Source organism: Pongo abelii, chromosome 17 (assembly GCF_028885655.2).
Source record: "Pongo abelii isolate AG06213 chromosome 17, NHGRI_mPonAbe1-v2.0_pri, whole genome shotgun sequence".
NCBI classification, from domain to species: domain Eukaryota; kingdom Metazoa; phylum Chordata; class Mammalia; order Primates; family Hominidae; genus Pongo; species Pongo abelii.
Genome location: NC_072002.2, coordinates 25744834 through 25772686, shown reverse-complemented (window position 1 = coordinate 25772686; position 27853 = coordinate 25744834). Strand labels below are relative to the sequence as shown.

Genomic DNA, 27853 nt, shown 5'->3' with positions numbered 1-27853 from the left:
AAAGGCATATCTGAATTGGAATGCATTGCTTCAAATTGATGAATCAGGAACACAAATGACAAACCATGGATCTCTCAGTTTATGTTTAACTCCCTTAAGAGAATTTACAGGGCTGGGTGCTGGGTACAGTGGCTCGTGCCTGTATTCCCAGCACTTTGGGAGGCTAAGGCGAGTGGATCACTTGAGCTCAGGTGTTCAAGACCAGCCTGGGCAATTTGTGAAACTCCATTTCTACCAAAAATACAAAAAATATTCTGAAGCACATAATTTGTGGTGTTTATATAATTAAACCCTTTAAGTTAGTGTTTTTTAGTCAGTTTTGGGTTAAAGGATCTTATTCGAGTTAAATATTCTCTCTCCTAAAAAAGTGCATATGTGCAGAATTTACATAACATTTTACTAGCTAATGTTTCCCCTTAATCGAGACCCCTGGGTAATTATATATATAAGTGCATGTATATAAATGTATATATAAATACATATATTTTTGGTTAATGTTGTTAATTTTTAACAATTATGGATACATAATAGTTGTGCGTAATTTGTGGGGTACATGTGATATTTTGCCACAAGTATACAATGTGTAAAAAACCAAGGTAATGGTTTACCTCAAGCATTTATCATTTATTTGTGGTAAGGGCATTCTAATTCCTCTCTTAGTTATGGTGAAATAGGGAATAAATAATTAACTATAGTTGCTCTATTGTGCTGCTGAACACTAGATCTAATTTATTCTAACTGTATTTTTGTACCCATTAACGCTCATCTCCCCCTTTCCACAACCCTTCCCAGTCTTTGATAGCTGTCATTCTACTATTTCCGTGAGTTTAATTTTTCGCTCCCACATACGAGTGAGAGAACGTGCTATATTTGTCTTAGTGTGTCTGGCTTCTTTCACTTAAAGTACTGTCCTCCAGTTCCATCCATGTTGTGGCAAATGATAGCATTTCATTCTTTTCTGTGGCTGAATAATATTCCACTGTGTATATGAACCACATTTTCTTTATCCATTCATCTGTTGATGGACACTTAGATTGATTCCGTATCTTGGCTATTGTGAATAGTGTTGCAGTAAACATGGGAGTGCAGGTTATCTCTTCAGTATACTAATTTCCTTTCACCCCATTTGAAATGGCTTTTATCCAAAAGATAGGCAATAATGAATGCTGGCATAAATGTGGAGAAAGGGGAACCCTTGTACACTGTTGATGAGAAACAGCCACTTTGGAGAACAGTTTGGAGGTTCCTCAAAAAACTACAAATAGTTACCATATGATCCAGCAATCCAACTGCTGGGTATACACCCAAAAGAAAGGAAATCAGTATATCAAAGAGATACACGCTTCTATGTTGACTGCAGGACTATATTTTTGTACTATATATTGTGATTTTAACATATACTGTGCTTTTAGAAGTGTCAAAAGGAGCCTCACCATAAAGCATATTCTCTAGAAAAGCTGTTCTACAACACTATCAGAGTTCTTACACATTGCTATTACATTATTTCCATATAAATCTGAAGTGATTATGAATTGTTTGAAATATTTATTGTATAAGCTGTATCTTTTTCTCAGAAAAAACTATTTTTCTGGCAGTTGTGTTTTGACCCACACCACATTTTCTTTTTTTTATTCTAGATTCCGAAGAGGCTCAATCTGTAAATCCTTCTAGTGTTGATGAAAATATTGACTCTGAAACAGAGAAAGACTCTCTCATCTGTGAAAGTAAACAGATACTTCCCAGTAAAACACCTCTTCCATCTGCCCTTGATGAGTATGAGTTCAAAGATGATGATGATGAAGAAATTAATAAGATGATTGATGACAGGCATATTCTTAGGAAAGAACAACGAAAAGAAAATGAACCTGAAGCAGAAAAAACTCATTTATTTGCAAAACAGGAGAAAGCCTTCTATCCTAAATCATTTAAAAGTAAAAAACAAAAGCCATCTAGGGTCTTATATTCAAGTACTGAAAGTTCTGATGAAGAAGCTCTTCAGAATAAAAAGATTTCTACTTCATGTTCCGTCATCCCTGAAACATCAAATTCTGATATACAAACCAAAAAGGAATATGTAGTTTCAGGTGAACACAAACAGAAAGGCAAAGTTAAAAGAAAATTGAAAAATCAGAATAAAAATAAAGAGAACCAAGAGCTAAAGCAAGAAAAGGAAGGAAAAGAAAATACAAGAATAACAAACTTGACAGTAAATACTGGACTAGATTGTTCAGAAAAGACCAGAGAGGAGGGGAACTTTAGGAAATCTTTTAGCCCAAAAGATGATACTTCATTACATTTATTTCATATTTCCACTGGTAAATCTCCCAAACATTCTTGTGGATTAAGTGAAAAACAGTCAACACCACTAAAACAAGAACATACTAAAACATGTTTATCACCAGGAAGTTCTGAAATGTCATTACAGCCTGATCTTGTTCGGTATGATAATACAGAATCTGAATTCTTGCCAGAAAGTTCAAGTGTAAAATCTTGTAAGCATAAGGAAAAAAGCAAACATCAGAAAGATTTCCACTTAGAATTTGGTGAAAAATCAAACGCCAAAATAAAGGATGAAGATCATAGTCCAACATTTGAAAATTCAGATTGCACACTGAAAAAAATGGATAAAGAAGGTAAAACATTAAAAAAACATAAATTGAAGCATAAAGAGAGGGAAAAAGAAAAGCATAAAAAAGAAATCGAAGGTGAAAAGGAAAAATACAAAACTAAGGATAGTGCCAAAGAACTGCAGAGGAGTGTGGAATTTGATAGAGAATTTTGGAAAGAGAATTTTTTTAAAAGTGATGAAACTGAAGATCTCTTTTTAAATATGGAACATGAATCCTTAACATTAGAAAAAAAATCAAAATTGGAAAAAAATATCAAAGATGATAAATCAACCAAGGAAAAGCATGTGTCAAAAGAGAGGAACTTTAAAGAGGAACGAGACAAGATTAAAAAGGAAAGCGAGAAATCTTTTAGGGAGGAAAAAATAAAAGATCTAAAAGAAGAGAGAGAAAACATACCCACAGATAAAGGCTCAGAATTTACTTCTTTGGGTATGAGTGCCATTGAGGAATCTATAGGGCTTCATTTAGTGGAAAAGGAAATAGACATTGAAAAACAAGAAAAGCATATAAAGGAAAGTAAAGAAAAACCTGAGAAGCGATCTCAAACTAAAGAAAAGGACATTGAGAAGATGGAAAGAAAAAACTTTGAAAAAGAAAAGAAGATAAAACATGAGCATAAGTCAGAAAAAGACAAATTAGATCTTAGTGAATGTGTTGATAAAATAAAAGAAAAGGACAAGCTATATTTGCATCACACAGAAAAATGCCATAAAGAAGGTGAGAAGAGCAAAAATACTGCTGCTATTAAAAAAACTGATGACAGAGAGAAAAGTAGAGAAAAGATGGATAGGAAACATGACAAAGAAAAGCCTGAAAAAGAGAGGCATCTAGCAGAAAGCAAAGAAAAGCACTTGATGGAGAAAAAAAATAAACAATCAGATAATAGTGAATATAGTAAATCAGAAAAAGGCAAAAATAAAGAAAAAGACAGGGAGCTAGATAAAAAGGAAAAATCTAGAGATAAAGAAAGTATAAATATAACTAACTCCAAACACATACAGGAAGAAAAAAAATCAAGTATAGTAGACAGTAATAAAGCACAACATGAAAAACCCTTATCCTTTAAAGAAAAAACAAAAGATGAACCTTTGAAAACTCCAGATGGAAAAGAAAAAGATAAAAAAGATAAAGATATAGATAGATACAAAGAACGAGACAAACATAAAGATAAAATTCAACTAAATAGCTTACTCAAACTAAAATCTGAAGCAGATAAGCCTAAACCTAAGTCATCACCAGCATCAAAAGATACCCGACCTAAAGAAAAGAGGTTAGTGAATGATGATTTAATGCAGACAAGTTTTGAACGAATGCTAAGCCTTAAAGACCTAGAAATAGAACAGTGGCACAAAAAACATAAGGAAAAAATTAAGCAAAAAGAAAAGGAACGGTTGAGAAACCGTAACTGTTTAGAACTTAAAATAAAAGATAAAGAAAAAACAAAGCATACACCAACTGAATCCAAAAATAAAGAACTTACTAGGTCAAAGAGTTCAGAAGTGACTGATGCATATACCAAGGAGAAACAACCTAAAGATGCTGTAAGTAACAGATCACAATCTGTTGACACCAAAAATGTAATGACTTTAGGGAAGTCATCTTTTGTTTCAGATAATAGCTTAAACAGGTCTCCTAGATCAGAAAATGAAAAGCCAGGTCTCAGCACCAGATCTGTATCCATGATTTCTATTGCTAGTCCAGAAGATTCCTGCCATACTACAGTGACAACCCCAAGGCCTCCAGTTGAGTATGACTCTGACTTTATGTTAGAGAGTTCAGAATCCCAAATGTCCTTTTCCCAGTCACCTTTTTTGTCAATTGCCAAATCTCCTGCCCTTCACGAAAGGGAATTGGACAGCCTGGCTGACCTGCCAGAGCGAATTAAACCACCATATGCAAACAGACTTTCAACATCCCATCTTAGGTCATCTTCTGTAGAAGATGTTAAACTAATTATAAGCGAGGGGAGACCTACCGTAGAAGTTCGAAGATGCAGCATGCCTTCTGTCATTTGTGAACATACAAAACAATTCCAAACAATATCAGAAGAGAGCAATCAAGGTAGCTTATTAACTGTGCCAAGAGATACTAGTCCTTCTCCCAAACCTGAGGTATTCTCAAATGTGCCTGAAAGAGACCTTTCAAATGTGTCTAACATACATTCCAGTTTTGCAACTTCTCCAACTGGAGCTTCAAACAGCAAATATGTTTCAGCTGATAGAAATCTCATCAAGAATACTGCCCCAGTGAGCACTGTAATGGACAGTCCAGTGCATTTAGAGCCATCTAGTCAGGTTGGTGTGATCCAGAATAAATCATGGGAGATGCCTGTTGATAGAGTAGAGACATTAAGCACCAGAGACTTTATCTGCCCAAATTCTAACATACCTGATCAAGAATCCTCTCTTCAGAGTATTTGTAATTCTGAAAATAAGATATTGAAAGAAAATGCTGATTTTTTATCCCTGCACCAGACTGAACTGCCAGGAAACTCTTGCGCTCAGGATCCGGCATCCTTTATGCCTTCACAGCAGCCTTGCTCTTTCCCCAACCAATCACTTTCAGATGCTGAATCGATTTCTAAACATATGTCTTTGTCATATGTTGCCAATCAAGAGCCAGGTATTTTACAACAAAAAAATGCAGTTCAGATTATTAGTTCTGCTTTAGATACTGATAATGAATCTACAAAAGATACAGAAAATACTTTTGTCCTAGGAGATGTTCAAAAAACAGATGCCTTTGTCCCAGTGTACTCTGACAGCACTATTCAAGAAGCATCACCAAACTTTGAGAAAGCTTATACTTTACCTGTGTTACCATCAGAAAAGGACTTTAATGGAAGTGATGCCTCTACCCAGCTAAATACACATTATGCATTTAGCAAACTAACTTACAAGTCTTCCAGTGGCCATGAAGTTGAGAATAGCACAACTGATATTCAGGTCATTTCACATGAAAAAGAAAACAAACTGGAGAGTTTGGTTTTAACTCATTTGAATAGGTGTGATTCTGATATATGTGAAATGAATGCAGGGATGCCAAAAGGAAACCTAAATGAACAAGATCCAAAACTTTGTCCTGAAAGTGAAAAGTGTTTGCTTTCCATAGAAGATGAAGAATCTCAACAAAGCATTTTATCAAGTCTGGAAAACCATTCACAACAGTCAACTCAACCAGAAATGCATAAATATGGTCAGTTAGTTAAAGTAGAATTAGAAGAAAATGCCGAAGATGATAAAACTGAAAACCAAATCCCTCAAAGAATGACTAGAAACAAAGCAAATACAATGGCAAATCAAAGCAAACAGATTCTTGCTAGCTGTACACTATTATCAGAAAAAGACAGTGAATCCTCATCTCCTAGAGGAAGAATAAGATTAACTGAAGATGATGATCCTCAAATTCACCATCCACGGAAAAGGAAAGTGTCACGTGTACCTCAGCCTGTGCAAGTGAGTCCCTCTTTACTACAAGCAAAAGAGAAAACTCAGCAATCTCTGGCAGCCATTGTAGATTCTCTAAAACTAGATGAGATTCAGCCATACAGTTCAGAGAGAGCAAATCCATATTTTGAATACTTGCACATAAGGAAAAAAATAGAAGAAAAACGCAAATTACTGTGTAGTGTGATTCCTCAAGCACCTCAGTATTATGACGAATATGTAACATTTAACGGATCATATCTCCTGGATGGAAACCCCTTAAGCAAGATTTGTATTCCCACAGTAAGTAACGTCATCACTTGCTATACACCTGTAACACTGCCCAATAGAAGTATAATGTTAGCCACATATGTAATTTGAAGTTTTCTAGTAGATAGATTATTTCAGCAAAATCATCTGTTAATGAGTCAAGAGATATAAAGCTAGTAACGTTCTTGTTTCTTTCATTCCCCAACTTTATTTTCCCTTAAAGAGTAAGAAATTTTAGCTGAAATAATATGTAGTGACATAGGCTTGAAATATAGGTATAACTATAAAGAACAAATTTAAATTAGAACTTTGTACAAACTATTTCAGTAAAAATCATTTCAAGTGAACCATATTATGTTGCTGCCTTAAATCAATCTGTTGACTTTATAGATGTATACATTTATTGTATAAATTTATCCAGGAATTTATACACATTTATGTTAAACACATTTATGTGTTTAGCATAACATAAACACATTTATGTGTTTAACATATACACATTTATGTGTTTACAATACATATGCAGACTCTATATAGTTAAACACATAAATGTGTGTATTTTATATTCATACTGTCACCTTTTCTTACTCTTGCAAAGGTTATGTAATTCAAGCTTGACTTCTTGAAACAATTCTCGGGATATGTCTAGTTATATTAGAAGTTTAGTTGTGTCAAATATTGTTCTAAAAGGGACTAAAAGCAGAGGTGAGAAATATTCCTGGATGTAGTGGGAAGTTTTTTTAATTTTTATTTTTTAATGAGAATTACTAAAGCAGCAAAACACAGCACAATATAGTAGAAAGCACTGTAGATTTCCAATTCGCATATATTACTGCAGTCTAGATTTTGCTACAGACCCACTGTGTGATCTTAAATAATTCATTTCCCATCTCTGATCCTTAGTTTTCACATCTGTAAAACAAGAATAAATGTCTACCCTGCCTCAAAGCAGGTTGAAATAGTATATGCTAAAGCCCATTAAAACTTTAAAACACTATATAGATTTAAGGTGGTTGCTGTTATTTTATACAGCTGCAAATCACTGTAAGGGTTTTATTCAAGCCAGTAATAAGAACTCCAGACTTTGTACATAAACTGCTGTGTGTTTGGAGTTTACTGGACTGAAACTCATTTGTTTAAAATTTAGTTTGAAAAATAATAAAGAGCAGAATAACAAAAATCTTGTGGGCACTACATTCTTTTTCTTACTTTCCAATATGGCTTTATCCATTTGTTTCCTCCCAGCCAACTAATTGCCATTTTATGAAAGTAATCTTCCCTCACATTTATGTAATCCAATTATAGAACCCATTAGAAATTGTAAAGTGGAGGCCAGGCCTGATGACAGTAACTGTAATCCCAATACTTTAGGAGGCCAAGGTGGAAAGACCACTTGAGGCCAGGAGTTCAAGACCAACAAGATGTCTACAAAAATAAAAAATAAATGTGGTAAAACATACCCAGAGTCAGTTTGTTTTTCATTCTAGTACTTTAATCATAATTTAACTAAAATGCTGCCATTTTTCCAGAGGAAATCAAGGGGAGTAAAACTGCAGGTCAAATCTCCAAAATCAAATGAACAGGGAGGAAAACGAGATTTGTTACAACCTGGTCTCTGTTGTGGCCACTGATTACACACTACAGAAATCTTGGAGGGGTTCCAAGAGTGGGTGATGAAAGTGCATCCATGAGGAGCTGTCAGGAGTGAGTATTCTCAAGACTCCTGGGACCCAGATATTGAAAGACAAAATCTCCAAGCATGATTTACTTAAAAGATAGATGAGGAAAACAGCAGAGGGAAAGTTTCCTCAAAACTTTTCTCCGTATCTCTTTGGTGATTTTCCCTTTCTTCTGTATGTGATCTGTGTTAATGATGGTCACATTTAAATATCCTGCCCAGATCTCTCCTTGGCTTCTTTTTTGTAACTGCATAGCTCCAGCTGAATGTCCATAACCTTCAGAAACTCAGTAAGTCAGCACTGAGCTGAACTTACCCAATAACCTGCTTCTCTTTCTCCTTTCCTGTTCCCTCCTGTGGTCTCTTACCACCCTCCCGTTCTCACACTAAGCCTCAAGTCCTTCTGAGCTGTTCCCTCTTGTTTATGTTTATTGGGCCAGTCACTAGTATCTTTCAAACCCATTTCCTTCACTCCCTCCTCCATCTCACACCAACACAATAGTAATCTGCTTCCTCAATTCCCTGCCTACAATCTTGTCCCCATAGTGTCTATTCTCACAGATCAGCAAGCCGTCAGACCTTTCATGGTTCTCTATCACTTAACCCTAACATGTTCTACGTAATACCTCTTCCACAGCATGTTATTTAAATACCTCCTATGCAAATGGGGGAGGCTTTCATGGTCAAATAAGTTTGGGAAGCACTATTAATCTAAAAATGGGTTCACTGCAGAACTTACCAGAACCTTTGATGTATTGGGAGTTTTCTAAGTGGGTACATTTATACAAGTATACAGTGTTTTCCAAACTTGTTCTTGGAAACATTTTTGTAGATCTTTACAGAATTGTAAGATTGTAAAGAATTGTAAGAGAAATTGTGGGCCCAGTCTTCTGTGGAATATACGTTAAGAAAAGCACATTTACAGAGTAGACTGCAGCCTGCGTTATTTTGCCCCTACTGATCTCTTCTGCGGTCTTAAGTTCTTAGAACATCATATTTGACAAAATGGTGTGAAATGAAGATGACAAGAGTAATGGCAAAACCGCAGTTACTTTTGCACCAACCTAGAGTTGTCTGCAGATACCATTCTGTGTTTTTGCATGCCATCCTCTTTTGGGAATTACCTCCCTCCCTCCTTTTCCTTTCTTCCCACAAGACTCGTTTCACTAACTCTAACTCCGGCTCTTCCTTTAAGATGCAGGTCAGGTATTTACCCTCTTGAAGCTTTCTCTGGCACCTCAGTGTCAGACAGTAGATATTCGTCCTCTACATTCCTTGAAATAACTAGAGGCCTATATGGTTTTCCAAAACTAAAACAGCACCAGACTACCTACAACTCATGCTAAATTTAAAGCAGTTCACAGGATGCAGAAATTAAACAAATGAATTACTGCAATTAGAGGCCTGAGAAATGATCAGTTACAGTAAGTTATTTGTCCTGTAGAATTTTCCACATTGTGATTCAACTGATTGAGTCTTTGTGGTGTTATTTAACATGTTTTCAGTCTCTCATAATGCTGATTATAGAGTCTTTGTAGAGCCAGGTGTGATTTTTGTCAAGAACTTTTCATATATGGTGTTATATGATTCCTGTGGCACTACATCAAGAAGTGGAAAATACCTGGTTGTCCCACTTTCATGTGGAATTGACTGTTAAACCAGAAGTGTTATAACTTGCCAAAACATACTAAGATATCTTACTTTGCCGTAATATGCTGGCAGTAATTATAAGCAAGAATAAGAGGGGGAAAATACAAATTCTCCAAGGGGTAGAGAAAGAGTAGGGATCACAGATGGTTATTGCCATCTCTTGGATATCTTTTGTTTTGTTTTGTTTTTAGTTTTGTTTTTAACTTAAGAGATGGGGCCTCCCTGTGTTGCCCAGGCTGGAGTGCAGTGGTGCAATCATAGTTTACTGCAGCCTCAAACTTCTGGACTCAAGCTGTCCTCCCGTCTCAGCCTCCTGAGTTGCTGAGGCTACAGGCAGACACCGCCACATCCAGCTAATTTTTAAATTTTTTTTTTGAGATGGGGTCTCAATATGTTGCCCAGGCTGGTCTCAAATTCCTGGTCTCAAGCAGTCCTCCTACTTCAGCCTCCCAAAGTGATGAGATGAGAGAGCCACCATGCCCAGCCAAGATGTCCCTTTTTTTTTTTTTTTTTTCTGAGAAGGAGTCTCACTCTGTCACCCAAGCTGGAATGCAGTGGCATGATGTCAACTCACTGCAACCTCCACCTCCTGAGTTCAAGCAGTTTTCCTGCCTCAGCCTCCTGAGAAGTTAGGATTACAGGCATGTGCCACCACACCTGGCTAATTTTTGTATTTTTAGTAGAGATAGGACTTCACCATTTATTCAGGCTGGTCTCGAACTCCTAACCTCATGATCCACCCATCTTGGCCTCCCAGAGTGCTGGGATTACAGGTGTGGACCACCATGCCCGGCCAGTGTATCTTATTGTAACAGTGCAGTTAGATGCATAGATTGAATCAGCTTCCTTAACCTCCAGCATCTACCAGGAAACACCTCTTTTCTGGGTTTGTAGTGTAATTTGATATTACACTACAATATCAAATTAGAGATGAACCAGAAGCTTTTTGGAGTATGGATAGACAAAGTCATTAGGATATTACATGTAATAAAGTTTGAAAAAAATTTCTTAGACCATTTCATCTGCTTTTATAAAAGAATTAAATGTAACAGGACTTTAGTGTTTGATACTATATTTATCATGTCTGCAGACAGACCTCACTATATAGATACAATTGAACTGCTTTAATCTTTAGGAGTGTTTCCTCCATGTTTATACCAGCTTTTCTGGTTTTGTGACTCCTCCCTCCTTCCCTCCTTGTCTGTGAGCTGTCACTTACTGATGATCTAAAATGTGTCTCACTGGAATAACTTCCTTAGTCCTTCTAATTTGTTCTTTGAAATTTGTTGTGGCCTTAGAATCAGAACATCTAAACTGTGTTCAATGTTTCAAACAGAAGTAACCAGTTCTATAATTAGTGCTGTATTATTTAATTCACAGGACATCAGAATTTGATTTTTTTAATGCACTAAAAGGGTTTAATTTTAAAAGAATAACCCATTATTGTAACTAAAACCTAATATTTTAAACTATATATATCTTTTTAATTAGATTACACCACCACCTTCACTGTCAGATCCACTTAAAGAGCTTTTTCGACAACAGGAAGTTGTAAGGATGAAACTACGTTTGCAACACAGTATTGAAAGGGTAAGAAATGTTTAAATTTACACTTATGCTAAAAATAACTGGTTTTTAGCAATAAATTAAAATGGCCTATAATTTTTTATTAGTGGATTTTTAAAACTTAGAACCATTTTGAGAAGTGGTTTGGTTTTGTGTTTAATTAGATGGAAAAATTTTAACCCTATTTTAGGATAGCTGCTCCCATATTATAATTTATGTTGAGTATATTTTTAATATGTAAGTCTCTAATAACTTCTTGTTATTTGTTGAATTTGTAGAACTATAGCAGTAGATTCCTAGTGGAACATTTGGATTTCCAAGTTTTGGAATCGTTGCTTGGTACCAGCTATTTTAAGGCAAAAGGGCAAAATACTTATAAAGGCTATGCTTATTTGTCCATGTAGGTCTGCCTTAGTATGTGCCTTCCAATGGTTAGTCTTGGCATGAAATTACAGGAAGAAAAACCTTTATTGGGTTATTTATAGGAATTATAAGTCATTTCACTTGGATTTACGAAAATAAAATATGTTTAATCTTTGGGGAGGGTTGAGGACCTCTGAAAATGTGGTGTAAACTGTGATCCTTCTTCACAGAAATATATACATACTCATATGCAAACACAATTTGTATATAACTTCTTTGGTTCATACATGATTGATTTTCCTGGCACAGTTTCTTAACTTTTTTCCTACTGTGGACTTCTGTAACAATCTAGGAAATTTGGAACCTCTTCTCAGAATGTTTTTAAATTAAAAAAATTCATAGAATTACAAAGAGAAGCAACAAATGAAAGAAGCACAATACAGAATTTACAACACTGCATGACCGTTTGACAATGAGCAATTTGTTAGCAATAAGAAGTTAGGTAATGTAACACACATCAATAGCTATTTCAACTATAAGACATTTGAAACCACCTAGTGTATATTCATCTGTGTACCTGTCCAGGTTACAGAAAGTCTTGCCACCTTACTGTTAAGAATTCTTGAGGGGTGGAGCCAAGATGGCCAAATACGAACAGCTCCAGTCTACAGCTCCCAGCGTGAGCGACGCAGAAGACGGGTGATTTCTGCATTTCCAACTGAGCAAACGGCACGCCAGGAGATTATATCCCACGCCTGGCTCGGAGGGTCCTATGCCCACGGAGCCTCGCTCATTGCTAGCACAGCAGTCTGAGATCAAACTGCAAGGCGGCAGCGAGGCTAGGGGAGGGGTGCCTGCCATTGCCTAGGCTTGAGTAGTTAAACAAAGTGGCCAGGAAACTCAAAGTGGGTGGAGCCCACTGCAGCTCAAGGAGGCCTTCCTGCCTCTGTAGACTCCACCTCTGGGAGCAGGGCACAGCCAAACAAAAGGCAGCAGAATCCTCTGCAGACTTAAATGTCCCTGTCTGACAGCCTTGAAGAGAGTAGTGGTTCTCCCAGCACGCAGCTGGAGATCTGAGAACGGACAGACTGCCTCCTCAAGTGGGTCCCTGACCCCCGAGTAGCCTAACTGGGAGGCACCCCCCAGTAGGGGCAGACTGACGCCTCACGCGGCCGGGTACTCCTCTGAGACAAAACTTCCAGAGGAACGATCAGGCAGCAACATTTGCTGTTCACCAGTATCCACTGTTCTGCAGTCTCCACTGCTGATACCCAGGCAAACAGGGTCTGGAGTGGACCTCCAGCAAACTCCAACAGACCTGCAGCTGAGGGTCCTGTCTGTTAGAAGGAAAACTAACAGAAAGGACATCCACACCAAAACCCCATCTGTATGTCACCATCATCAAAGACCAAAGGTAGATAAAACCACAAAGATGGGGAAAAAACAGAGCAGAAAAACTGGAAACTCTAAAAATCAGAGCGCCTCTCCTCCTCCAAAGGAACGCAGCTCCTCACCAGCAACAGAACAAAGCTGGATGGAGAATGACTTTGACAAGTTGAGAGAAGAAGGCTTCAGATGATCAAACTACTCCGAGATAAAGGAGGAAGTTCGAACCCATGGCAAAGAAGTTAAAAATCTTGAAAAAAGATTAGACGAATGGCTAACTAGAATAACCAATGCAGAGAAGTCCTTAAAGGACCTGATGGAACTAAAAACCATGGCACGAGAACTACGTGACGAATGCACAAGCCTCAGTAGCCAATTCGATCAACTGGAAGAAAGGGTATCAGTGATGGAAGATCAAATGAATGAAATGAAGCGAGAAGAGAAGTTTAGAAAAAAAAAAAAAAGTTTCGAGAAGTTTAGAATAAAAAGAAACAAAGCCTCCAAGAAATATGGGACTGTATGAAAAGACCAAATCTACGTCTGATTGGTGTACCTGAAAGTGACGGGGAGAATGGAACCAAGTTGGAAAACACTGCAGGATATTATCCAGGAGAACTTCCACAGTCTAGCAAGGCAGGCCAACATTCAAATTCAGGAAATACAGAGAACGCCACAAAGATACTCCTCGAGAACAGCAACTCCAAGACACATAATTGTCAGATTCATCAAAGGTGAAATGAAGGAAAAAATGTTAAGGGCAGCCAGAGAGAAAGGTTGGGTTACCCACAAAGGGAAGCCCATCAGACTAACAGCTGATCTCTCGGAAGAAACTCTACAAGCCATAAGAGAGTGGGGGCCAATATTCAACATTCTTAAAGAAAAGAATTTTCAACCCAGAATTTCATATCCAGCCAAACTAAGCTTCATAAGTGAAGGAGAAATAAAATACTTTACAGACAAGCAAGTGCCAAGAGATTTGTCACCACCAGGCCTGCCCTAAAAGAGCTCCTGAAGGAAGCACTAAACATAGGAACAACTGGTACCAGCCACTGCAAAAACATGCCAAATTGTAAAGACCATCAATGCTAGGAAGAAACTGCATCAACTAACGAGCAAAATAACCAGCTAACATCATATGGGACAGGATCAAATTCACACAAAGCAATATTAACCTTAAATGTAAATGGGCTAAATGCTCCAATTAAAAGACACAGACTGGCAAATTGGATAAAGAGTCAAGACCCATCAGTGTGCTGTATTCAGGAAACCCATCTCATGTGCAGAGACACACATAGGATCAAAATAAAGGGATGGAGGAAGATCTACCAACCAAATGGAAAACAAAAAAAGGCAGAGGTTGCAATCCTAGTCTCTGATAAAACAGACTTGAAACCAACAAAGATCAAAAGAGACAAAGAAGGCCATTACATAATGGTAAAGGGATCAATTCAACAAGAAGAGCTAACCTAAAAATATATGCACCCAATACAGGAGCATCCAGATTCATAAATCAAGTCCTTAGAGACCTAGAAAGAGACTTAGACTCCCACACAATAATAATAATGGGAGACTTTAACACCCCACTGTCAACATTAGACAGATCAACGAGACAGAAAGTTAACAAGGATATCCAGGAATTGAACTCAGCTCTGCACCAAGCGGACCTCATAGACATCTACAGAACTCTCCACCCCACATCAACAGAATATACATTATTCTCAGCACCACACTGCACTTATTCCAAAATTGACCACATAGTTGGAAGTAAAGCACTCCTCAGGAAATGTAAAAGAACAGAAATTGTAACAAACTGTCTCTCAGACCACAGTGCAATCAAACCAGAACTCAGGATTAAGAAACTCACTCAAAACCACTCAACTACATGGAAACTGAACAACCTGCTCCTGAATGACTACTGGGTAAATAATGAAATGAAGGCAGAAATAACGATGTTCTTTGAAACCAACGAGAACAAAGACACAACATACCAGAATCTCTGGGACACACAGAAAGCAGTGTGTAGAGGGAAATTTATAGCCCTAAATGCCCACAAGAGAAAGCAGGAAAGATCTAAAATTGACACCCTAACATCACAATTAAAAGAACTAGAGAAGCAAGAGCAAACACATTGAAAAGCTAGCAGAAGGCAAGAAATAACTAAGATCAGAGCAGAACTGAAGGAAATAGAGACACAAAAAACCCTTAAAAAAATCAATGAATCCAGGAACTGATTTTTTGAAAAGATCAACAAAAGTGATAGACCACTAGCAAGACTAATAAAGAAAAAAAGAGAGAAGAATCAAATAGACGCAATAAAAAATGATAAAGGGGATATCACCACCCATCCCACAGAAATACAAACTACCATCAGAGAATACTATAAACACCTCTATGCAAATAAACTAGAAAATCTAGAAGAAATGGATGAATTCCTCGACACGTACATCTTCCCAAGACTAAATCTGGAAGAAGTTGAATCTCTGAATAGACGAATAACAGGCTCTGAAATTGAGGCAATAATCAATAGCTTACCAACCAAAAAAAGTCCAGGACCAGATGGATTCACAGCTGAATTCTACCAGAGGTACAAGGAGGAGCTGGTACCATTCCTTCTGAAACTATTCCAATCAATAGAAAAAGAGGGAATCCTCCCTAACTCATTTTATGAGGCCAGCATCATCCTGGTACCAAAGCCTGGCAGAGACACAACCAAAAAAGAGAATTTTAGACCAATATCCTTGATGAACATCGATGCAAAAATCCTCAATAAAATACTGGCAAACCGAATCCAGCAGCACATCAAAAAGCTTATCCACCATGATCAAGTGGGCTTCATCCCTGGGATGCAAGGCTGGTTCATCATATGCAAATCAATAAACGTAATCCAGCATATAAACAGAACCAAAGACAAAAACCACATGATTATCTCAATAGCAGAAAAGGCCTTTGACAAAATTCAACAACCCTTTGTGCTAAAAACTCTCAATAAATTAGGTATTGATGGGATGTATCTCAAAATAATAAGAGCTATGTATGACAAACCCACAGCCAATATACTGAATGGGCAAAAACTGGAAGCGTTCCCTTTGAAAACTGGCACAAGACAGGGATGCCCTCTCTCACTACTCCTATTCAACATAGTGTTGGAAGTTCTGGCCAGGGCAGTCAGGCAGAAGAAGGAAATAAAGGGTATTCAATTAGGAAAAGAGGAAGTCAAATTGTCCTTGTTTGCAGATGACATGATTGTATATCTAGAAAACCCCATCATCTCAGCCCAAAATATCCTTAAGCTGGTAGGCAACTTCAGCAAAGTCTCAGGATACAAAATCAATGTGCAAAAATCACAAGCATTCTTATACACCAATAACAGACAAACAGAGAGCCAAATCATGAGTGAACTCCCATTCACAATTGCTTCAAAGAGAATAAAATACCTAGGAATCCAACTTACAAGGGATGTGAAGGACCTCTTCAAGGAGAACTACAAACCACTGCTCAGTGAAATAAAAGAGGATACAAACAAATAGAAGAACATTCCAAGCTCCTGGGTAGGAAGAATCAATATCATGAAAATGGCCATACTGCCCAAGGTAATTTATAGATCAATGCCATCCCCATCAAGCTACCAATGACTTTCTTCACAGAATTGGAAAAAACTACTTTAAAGTTCATATGGAACCAAAAAAGAGCCCGCATTGCCAAGTCAATCCTAAGCCAAAAGAACAAAGCTGGAGGCATCACACTACCTGACTTCAAACTATACTACAAGGCTACAGTAACCAAAACAGCATGGTACTGGTACCAAAACAGAGATATCGACCAATGGAACAGAGCAGAGCCCTCAGAAATAATGCCGCATATCTACAACCATCTGATCTTTGACAAACCTGACATAAACAAGCAATGGGGAAACAATTCCCTATTTAATAAGTGGTGCTGGGAATACTGGCTAGCCATATGTAGAAAGCTGAAACTGGATCCCTTCCTTACACCTTATACAAACATTAATTCAAGATGGATTAAAGACTTAATTGTTAGACCTAAAACCATAAAAACCCTAGAAGAAAACCTAGGCAGTACCATTCAGGACATAGGCATGGGCAAGGACTTCATGGCTGAAACACCAAAAGCAATGGGAACAAAAGTCAAAATTGACAGATGGGATCTAAAGAGCTTCTGCACAGCAAAAGAAACTACCATCAGAGTGAACAGGCAACCTACAGAATGGGAGAAAATTTTTGCAATCTACTCATCTGACAAAGGGCTAATATCCAGAATCTACAATGAACTCAAACAGATTTACAAGAAAAAAACCCATCAACAAGTAGGTGAAGGATATGAACAAACACTTCTCAAAAGAAGACATTTATGCAGCCAACAGACACATGAAAAAATGCTCATCATCACTGGCCATCAGAGAAAAGTAAATCAAAACCACAGTGAGATACCATCTCATACCAGTTAGAATGGCAATCATTAAAAAGTCAGGAAACAACAGGTGCTGGAGAGGATGTGGAGAAATAGGAACACTTTTACACTGTTGGTGGGACTGTAAACTAGTTCAACCATTGTGGAAGTCAGTGTGGCGATTCCTCAGGGATCTAGAACTAGAAATACCATTTGACCCAGCCATCCCATTACTGGGTATATACCCAAAGGATTATAAATCACGCTGCTATAAAGACACATGCACACGTATGTTTATTGCGGCACTATTCACAGTAGCAAAGACTTGGAACCAACCCAAATGTCCAACAATGATAGACTGGATTAAGAAAATGTGGCACATATACACCGTCCAATACTATGCAGCCATAAAAAAATGATGAGTTTGTGTCCTTTGTAGGGACATGGATGAAGCTGGAAACCATCATTCTCAACAAACTATCGCAAGGACAAAAAACCAAACACCACATGTTCTCACTCATAGGTGGGAATTGAACAATGAGAACACATGGACACAGGAAGGGGAACATCACACACCGGGGACTGTTGTGGGGTGGGGGGAGGGGGGGAGGGATAGCATTAGGAGAGATACCTAATGTTAAATGACGAGTTAATGGGTGCAGCACACCAGCATGGCACATGTATACATATGTAGCAAACCTGCACGTTGTGCACATGTACCTTAAAACTTAAAGTATAATATTTAAAAAATAAAAAAATTCTTATTTGAACTGTGCAATTTGTAGAACTTTAACAAATAACAAAATGATAAATCTTCCTCGTATGTGACCAATAAACAATTTAGAATTGCATGATACTCGAGGGCAACTTTAAATGTCTGACTGATATGAGAACAAACAACTTTACCGTGTGGTGGCTCAGTAACTACTAGCTGCAAAATTGCTTGATACTGGCCAGCTATGTCATACAAGTATCTCGGCCAGCTGTGTCATACAAGTATCTCTACGCAGAACTGCAGTTAGGTGTCATATAGCAGCAGATCTCACAACTGCAGGGATTTTATTTTGTTCTCTTTTTTTGAGACAGTCTCATTCTCTCACCCAGGCTGGCAGTGGTGTGATCATCATGGCTCACTGCAGCCTCAACCTTCCAGGCTCAAACCATCCTTTTGCCTCAGCCTCCCAAATAGCTTGGACTACAAGCATGTACCACTACACCCAGCTAATTTTTTAAAAAAGTTTTTGCCAGGCGCGGTGGCTCATGCCTGTAATCCCAGCAGTTTGGGAGGCTGAGGCAGGTGAGGAGATTGAGACCATCCTGGCTAACACGGTGAAACCCCGTCTCTACTAAAAATACAAAAAATTAGACATGGCGGCGCACGCCTTTAGCAACTCGGGAGGCTGAGGCAGGAGAACGGCATGAACCCAGGAGGCAGAGGTTGCAGTGAGCCGAGATCATGCCACTGTACTCCAGCCTGGGGGACAGAGCGTGAGACTCCGTCTCAAAAAAAAAAAATTTTTTTTATAGAATTGGGGTCCCACTGTGTTGCCTAGGCTGGTCTCAAATTCCTGAGCTCAAGCGATCCTCCTGCCTTAGCCTCCCAAAGTGCTGGGATTATAGATATGAGCCATCGTGTCCAGCCACTGCTGGAATTTTGAAGAAGAAATTAGTATAAAAATTCGGGAGGATATCAGTACATCTATAATATATTAATAATTTAGAAATATTTGTGATTTCTATGAATGACAAAGCTGCAGATACTTATGATTCTACTGTGGTTTGTAGACATATTCATGATTGAAAGAAATGCCAGTTGGAAGTTAGTGAAAATAAAGACATAATTTTTTCCAGTCCAGGTTCACAGACTACCCTACCCCTATTCTATCCTCAGGTTTCTGGAGGATGTGAGGACCTCAAATTAAGAGCTACACTGTTCAAGGGTCATTTTCCCCACAGAAAATGGTAACATTTGAATGCAATACTAAATGAACAAACAAGTTTACAGCCAGAGTCCCTGGCCCATTTCCTCAAAACTTCCCCATGCTGCACTCTATCACCCAAGAAACTAAGAGGAAACAATACATTGGCACACCCATAACCTCTCCTTAGAGGACACTGTTTGAGAGGCTCTGCTCTAGGGGTTTAAAAACACAAAATTAAGAATGCTGATTGAAAATGTACTATTTAGATTGTCAGGTAAGCAACATTTATAATAACATCTCAATTATTTTAGGAGAGAGAGGCTCTGACTTTAGAAATGTATTTCTTGGCCGGGCACGGTGGCTCACGCCTGTTATCCCAGCATTTTGGGAGGCCGAGGCAGGTGGATCACCTGAGGTCAGGAGTTCAAGACCAGCCTGGCCAACATGGTGAAATCGCATCTCTACTAAAAATACAAAAATTAGCCAGGCATGGTGGTGGGCACCTGTAATCCCAGCTACTCTGGAGTCTGAGGCAGGAGAATCACTTGAACCCAGGAGGCGGAGGTTGCAGTGAGCTGAGATCACACCATTGCACTCCAGCCTGGACGACAGAGTGGGACTCCATCTCAAAAAAAAAAAGAAAAAGTTATTTCTCACATGGTGTTTGCTTTTGAGGGATTTTTGGTTATTGCTCTTAATCTCTACAGGACTACAACCAACTTTTTAGGAAGACACATCTAGCTGTTTTTAATTTTGCATCAAGGTTTTGGATATGTATTCAAGTTGCTCTTTAAATTGTACTTAATAAATCAAAAGTGTTAGGTCTACCTCTTTGAATATCATTTGTCATATAAGAATTAAGAAGTTAATTAGAATTAAGTTAATTAGGACCATGTTTCTTTGTTTTTTCATGAATTTATAAAAACATTAAAACTGCAATAATATATTTTTGGATATAATGTGGCCTGTTTTCTCCATCAGGAGAAGACCAAAGTTCCTGGGAGTTGAGGAGAGGAGAGAATGGGAAACATGGTGGGGAGGAGAAGACTAGGCACATTCTTTGTATTCTCCCAGCCCAGCCTTCCATACAGGGTCAATAAAATCATGTATGTTATTAAACTGGCGAGTTCCTGGACTCGCTTTACCTCTCCATGAAGTTCTAGCTAGCCACAGGTCCCAGGGTTATCCCCATTGATATTTAGGCCAAAGAATATAGTTAGGACCAGATGGCACAAGTCCGTAGCAAAGATTAGGATGGGTTGGGATCTGTAGCTGGACCCCAGGAATTCTCAGTTTTTGCTAAATGCAGAAGATTGCCTAGATCATATTATGAACCTTGTGGTAGAATGACTCTGCATATTACATAATAATTTTGGGCCCCACTTAATACAGGATTTTATTGTGTGTGTCAGAGGTTTACAAGTAGTTGATGTCATCATACAGTATGTTTATTTCTATAAAAATATTCATTATAAAAAAGCTGCCAACACAAGGGCATACCACTTCACACCCAGTAGAATGGCTGTAATCAAAAAGACAGATGTAACAAGTGCTGGTGAGGATGTGAAGAAATTAGAACCCTCCCATTGCTGATAAGAATGTGAAATGATACAGCTACTATGGAACAGTTTGGTGGTTCCTCAACAAGTTAAACAGAGTCACCAGATGACCCAACAGTTCCACTCCTACTTACGTATCCAAGAGAAATGAAAACATGCATCCAAACAAAAACTTGAGTGTGAACGTTTATAGCAGCATTTTTTATATTAGCCTCAAAGTGTAAACAGCCTATAGGGGAGGCAAAAGTTAACCTCCACCATCTTAAGGTCTCCAGCTGGGCCTTAAGGTCCCCTCAGCCTCCCAAAGCATTGAGATTACAGGCAAGAGCCACTGTGCCTGGCCAGCATATTTTAAGTGATTTTATCTTACTTCATCTGACATAGATTAACAGGAGAAAAATATGCAGATTTATTTAAGATTTATGTCACATGGGAGCCAAAGACGTGGCAAAACCTGAGTGATTTTATGCTAGGTTGAAGAAAGAAAGGCAGCTGTGGAAAAGTAACTAAAATCTACTGGACAGCTAAAGGAAGATGAAAGTTATTTTAACAAGGTCTGTTTGTACAGAATTCTCTTGGCCTTGACTCCCTGTCACTGGTCACAAGAATGTTTCTTTCCTCCTGGTTTCAGGAGAGCATTTTTCCCATGGGAGTTTTATCTCTGGCTTTCAGGTAGAAAAGGGGAGGTCAGAGCACTCTTGAGCCTGCTGACTTCAGCTTGCCTTTAGCCCAAAATAATGCTTATGCCAAAGTGGCATATTTTGGGGTAGCATTTTCTGCCACACTTCAAGCCCAAATGTCTGTCAACTGATGAATAAATAAAATGTGGTATATCCATGCAGTAGAATATATTTTTCAGCCATAAAATGGGGTAAAGTACTGATGCATGCTACAACATGGATGAAGCTTGAAATCATTATGCCAAGTGAAAGAAGCCAATCACAAAAGACCACATATTGCGTATTGTATGATTCCATGTATATTAAATGTTCAAGATAGGTAATTCATAGAGACAAAAGTTAGATTGTTGGTTACTAGGAGCATAGAGGAAGGGGGTGCAGGGAATAAGGAATGACTGCTGATGGGTAGCAGGTTTCTTTTTGGAGTGATGGAAATGTTCTGGTGATGGTGGAACATCTTGGTAAATACACTAAAAGCCACTATACCACCATACTTGGAAAAATAATTTAAAAATAGAGAAACTGGTAGTTTTGGAGAGAGAAAATGTATTTCTACTTTTGGAACACTGGGAGTTCTCAAATTTCTCAAGCCTACTGTGAAGAAAAGACTACTCTGAAATTTGGGTTATTTAGCTTGTTTGTTTGTAGAGATGGGGTCTTGCCACTATGCCTGGCCTAACAAATTGTTTTTGAAATAAGATAAAATGACTTAAAATATGTTGGCCAGGTATGTGGGTTACACCTGTAATCCCAGCGCTTTGGGAGGCCAAGAGGGGAGGATCTCTTGAGTCCAGGAGATGGTGACCAGCCTGGGCAACATAGTGAGACCCCTGTTTCTACAAAACAAAAATTAATAATTAGCCAAGTGTGGTGGTCCACACCTATAGTACTAGCTACTCAGAAGGCTGAGGTGGAAAGATTGCTTGAGCCCAGGATTTCGAGATTACAGTGAACTATGATCATGCCTACACACCAGCCTGGGTGACAGAGTGAGAAGAGGCCCAGGCACTGTGGCTCAGGCCTGTAATCTCAGCACTTGGAGAAGCTGAGGTGGGAGGATCACTTGAGCCCAGGATTTTGAAACCAGTTTGGGCAACATAGTGAGACTTTGTCTCTAAAAAATATATATGTTTTTAATTAGCTGTGCTTCATGGTACATGCCTGTAGTCCCAACTACTAGGGAGGCTGAGGTGGGAGAATTGCTTGAGCCCAGGAGGTGAAGGCTGCAGTGAGCTGTGATCACACCACTGCATTCCAGCCTAGGCGAGAGAGTAAGACTGTTCTTAAACAAAAATTTGTTGAAGAATTTATTTTTTTTAATTCTTTATTCAACTAGGAAAAACTCATTGTATCCAACGAACAAGAAGTTTTGCGAGTTCATTACAGAGCTGCAAGAACATTGGCAAATCAAACACTGCCATTTAGTGCTTGTACTGTTTTGCTGGATGCCGAAGTATACAATGTACCATTGGACTCTCAGGTAAAATGTTTTTTGATACATTTAGAAGGAATACTCTGAAAAAATGCAACTTGGCTATTTTTAGAATCTATTTCTATAGAAAGAACTTGAACTCAACAATCATTAAAGGTCAAAGAAGAAAAAAACTCTTTCAAGCCAGAGTACTTCCAGATGGAAAATGGTCCTCCATTTTCTAAAGCACTGTAAACATTAGGTTTCTATTATAAAAGCAGATGATCACAAAACACCTGTACATTTAGGATAGTGCCCTTACAGGTACACGTAATTTGTTTCTAAAGTGAATGTTTATACCTTTAGTTCTGACCTTCAGGCAGCTACAAAGCTATTGTACACTGAAAAATAGTGCAGCTAGATGGCACCTCTAGGTTGTGACAGTCCTAAAAACAGAGCGAGTCTTCTGGTTTGACTTTGAATGTTGGTGGAATACATGAATTGTGGAAGACTGGAGAAATATCTTCAATAAAGTTTACTGCCACATATAAATTACATGAACTCAGAACCAGTCATATTAGTTTTCAGAATTTTTTTATGGCTCATAAACCAGAAAAGAAAGAATTTAAAGATTAAAATTTTTATAATAAACAGTGAAGGATTATCACCTGAAACCAGACTAGGAAATGCTGTTTTAAAGGAAATAAGCTAGTAATACAAAGGATAATAGGGTATATCACACAAAAATATTTTTAGACTCTTCTGAGCTTTATTTTTCTCATCTATAAAAAAATCGAGATTGAACTAGATAGGTAGGTTTCAAACTTAAGGCACTGAATGGGCGTGGTGGCTCATGCCTGTAATCCCAGCACTTTGGGAGGCCAAAGTGGGCAATCACTTGAGCTCAGGAGTTCAAGACCAGCTTGGGAAACATGGTGAAACCCCGTCTTTACAAAAAATATAAAAATTAACCGGGTGTGGTGGGGCACACATGTAGTCCCAGCTACCAGGGAGGCTGAGGTAGGAGGATCTGTTAAGCCTGGCAGGCCAAGGCTGCAGTGAGCTGGATTGCACCACTGCACTCGAGCCTGGGCAACAGAGTGAGACCCTGTCTTAAAAAAAAAAAAACTTTAAGGCACCAACTTTTATTTCAAATGAAAGTGTTCAGAGATATCTGAGGATGCTATTAACATGAATAATTGTATCTCTTCAGAAAGAACTGTATGACTAAAGAAATGGGCACTGGAGAGGCCACTGAGGGACTTTCTAGAACTTTCATATTTAAAGATGTTTAAAGGGAAGAATGGATGGTTTTTAATAACTGCAATTAACAGTTTAACCATGTTCTTATAGGCTGGACTAAACAGTGGTATCTTGAGGTCTTTTTAAGTTTTGAGCAATCAGAGAGTACTGAAATGAGTTCTAAAACTCATTTCAATATAAATTGAGGTTTATAATCGAGCTACAATGAAAAGTCTCTTGATTTCTACCTCAGAATGGTTGAGTAAATATATACATACCCGTTGATTCCTTCTTTCTCCCAAAACTCATTGAAATGACAAAAGACATAAAAATTTCAAAGCCTGGCATGGTGGCGCATGCCTGTAGCCCCAGCTACCCCAGGTGGCTAAGGTGGGAGGATCAATTAAGCCAAGGAGTTCAAACCTGCAGTGAGGTATAATTGCATCCCCTGCACTCCAGCCTGGATGACAGAGTGACACCCTGTTTCTTAAAAGTAAAGTGATTAATTAAATTCATTAAAAATAAAAACAAATTCATAGCAGAGCTGGAAATTGAGGTGGGAAACTGTTAGACAAAAACATTAAGAAATTTCTGATAAGATTTAAAATAGATGAAAACATATTGGTAATCAAATACAGCAGAGTTGAGGAATGCCCAGTATCATATAGGTTCAAAAGAGAATTTAAAAAATAAATGCGTTTTCCTAGAACAGTATAAATTTTCAGTTATAAAGGGATTTTGATAACTTGAGTAATTCATTTTACCCTGCCCCAGATTTTCTTAATGATCCAGACCACCTGACTTTAGATTAAATTAAGCTTGCTGAGATCCTTTTGTGGATCATAAGCCTGATGATTGGGTTTTCACACTGTGTGAGACAGGCCTCTCTCAAACCTTGTTGCATCGTGCACACATTACCTGTCTGACATGGGGGAAGAAATTCAGCTTGATGAGATACCAAAACGTGAGGTGTACTCTCTTGACAGAGAGAAACTTATGCTAAAAACATTTCTGCATTTTTGGTGACTTACTTAAATATGGAACTGTTATCCACCCTTTTACAGCTGGCTTTAGGGTAGAAGGTCTCAAGTAGCATGCGTATTTCCTATGGGAGTAGCCTTGGAAGGAACTAAAGGGAAAAAAGTCTACTTTTCTTTGGGTAGAGGCTCGGATCATCCGTTAGTCTACTCTCATCACTTCTTCCTTTTCAAAATAAACTTGTTTGAGCACCTGAAATGTGGTAAAGAAAAATAAATAAACTTGTAATATTTAAGAGTCAACAATAACATTTTAAGTAGTCAAAATATCTAACTTGGGGGACCAATGAAGAAATTATAACTGCTAAACATGTGAGTAGTGGCCGGGCACAGTGGCTTACGCCTGTAATCCCAGCACTTTGGAAGGCCGAGGTGGGCAGATCACGATGTCAGGAGTTCGAGACCAGCCTGACCAATATGGTGAAACCTTGTCTCTAGTAAAAATACAAAAATTAGCCAGGCGTGGTGGTGGATGCCTGTAATCCCAGCTACCTGGGAGGCTGAGGCAGGAGAATCGCCTGAACCTGGGAGGTGGAGATTGCAGTAAGTCAAGATCGCACCATTACACTCCAGCCTGGGTAACAGAGACTCCATCTCAAAAAAAAAGAAAATGTGAGTGTGGGAGCTACCTGCTGCCTGGATGTCAGTTTAACAGCACTGGTAGTGGTAGTAATGGAGTGAGTGCTGCATTGAGTGCTTCCTGTGTACCTAAGCATTATCATGAGGGCTTTATAGACACTTTTCATTCTCAAAACAAGCTGAAGAGAGGTTACCATATTTTACAGAGTATAAGACTGAAACTGTATAATTAGTTGAAGATCACGTAGTAAGATACAGAGCTGAAATTTGAATATAGTCTGTTAATTCCAAAACTGGTATTCTTAAGTGTTGATAATTTCTTCATGAACACCCCAGATATTGGTCCTGGAAGAAATTTTGGCCTCAAAGGCAGCTCTCTCCCACCTGGATACTTTTTGTCCCTACAGATAGTAAACTGTAACATTAAATTTACAGAAAACTGTAAAATTAAATCTGTAATTGGTTATACAGTAATAATGTCACAGGCACAGTACTTAATGTAACATGCCTTTTTGAGAAATGTCTTTGACTTAGAGCAATAGGAATCTATTTTAGTTAATAATGAAACCTACCATCCCAAGAATTCTAATAACCAATCTGTCTACGCAATGCGGAAATAAAAGTTTTACCAAACTTCCACAGTATTCAATTTACATATTTTTCAAAATATATTTTCATCATTACTAAGAAAGCGGCATATACCATAAAAATACTATAATGGCATATAGATTTTAAAGTGATTTATTGTATTTTATAATATTCAACTTTTCTCTTTTAGTCTGATGACAGTAAAACTTCTGTGAGGGATCGCTTTAATGCAAGACAATTCATGTCTTGGTTACAAGATGTGGATGATAAATTTGACAAATTAAAGGTATGTATGTTTGGAAGTCAGTTTAAATGAATGCTTCCCCCTTCTTAAAAAAAAAAACTCTACAGCTGTATCAGGGGAAATAATTAGGAGGGGAAATACTGGTTAGTCATAAATCCTCACACTGGGCCACAATTGGAAAGATAAAGACCACAAGTCCATTTTAAGGACTAGTTGTAGTATGAAAGAGGAAACTGCCACAGAAAATGCAGTTTCCAGTGTGGGTCTTCATGCTTATTATCCAGTGTACCTGTCTGGTTATAGCTTGAACATACGAAAGAATAGGAGAATGGTAAGAAAAGGAATATAATTTTCAAATCTATAAATTATTTGATTTGAGATTTTGAATCATTTCAGAAGTCTTTCCCCCTAGGTTTTCATGTTTCTTTTGATAATTGGAAATCTCATAATTTGAAATAATATTTTCAAATTAAAATCTATAACAGCAGTCCCAACCTTTTTGGCACCAGGGACGAGTTTTGTGGAAGAAAATTTTTCCATGGGTTGGGGTGGAGGATGGTTTGGGGATGAAACTTTCACCGCAGATCATCAGGCAATAGATTCTCATAAGGAGCATGCAACCTAGAACCCTCGCATATGCAGTGCACAATAGGGTTTGAGCTGCTATGAGAATCTAATGCCGTCGCTGATCTAACAGGAGGCTGAGCTCAGGTGGTAATGCTTGCTCGCTGCCACTCACCTCCTGCGGTGTGGCCCAGTTCTGAACAGGCCATGGATCGGTACCAGTCTGTGACCTGGGGGTTGGGGACCTGTGCTGTATAAGATGAAAATGAAGTCGCAGACCCACAAATAGTTGGTATGTGTGTACAAACAGGATAAAACAGAAATGGACTTGTAGGCCGGGCATGGCAGTTCACAGCTGTAATCCCAGAACTTTGGAAGGCCTATGTGGGCAGATCACCTGAGATCAGGAGTTCAAAACCAGCCCGGCCAACATGGTGAAACTCCATCTCTAACAAAAATACAAAAATTAGCTGGGCGTGGTGGCACATGCCTGTAGTCTCAGCTACTTGGGAGGCTGAAGCAGGAGATTCGCTTGAACCCAGGAGGCAGAGGTTGCAGTGACCCCAGAGCTCGCCACTGCACTCCAGCCTGGGAGACAGAGCAAGACTCTGTCTCAAAAAAAAAAAAAAAGAAAGAAACGGACTTGTAATTC

General features: G+C 38.4%; 1 protein-coding gene and 1 non-coding gene across 28 annotated transcripts in view; both read left to right on the top strand.

Annotated features, from left to right (window-relative positions):
• ANKRD12 (ankyrin repeat domain 12) overlaps nt 1-27853 on the top strand; it is a 148823-nt gene that overhangs the window by 115109 nt on the left and 5861 nt on the right. For 26 of the 27 annotated variants that reach the window (XR_008515818.1, XM_054537657.2, XM_024235938.3 and 23 more), the window contains 4 exons: nt 1638-6358; nt 11145-11243; nt 22873-23016; nt 26584-26679. Coding sequence is in view for 25 of the 27 variants with exons in the window: in XM_054537657.2 (XP_054393632.1) it covers nt 1638-6358; nt 11145-11243; nt 22873-23016; nt 26584-26679 (5060 nt within the window). In the remaining 2 variants the exon portion in view is untranslated. Of the gene's footprint in view, nt 1-1637; nt 6359-7854; nt 8030-11144; nt 11244-22872; nt 23017-26583; nt 26680-27853 lie in introns of those variants that run through there. The other variant, XR_008515821.1, reaches the window with a different exon arrangement.
• Nucleotides 25017-25117, top strand: LOC112130007 (small nucleolar RNA U13). The gene has a single exon (XR_002912330.1). It is a non-coding gene; the product is annotated as a small nucleolar RNA U13 (small nucleolar RNA).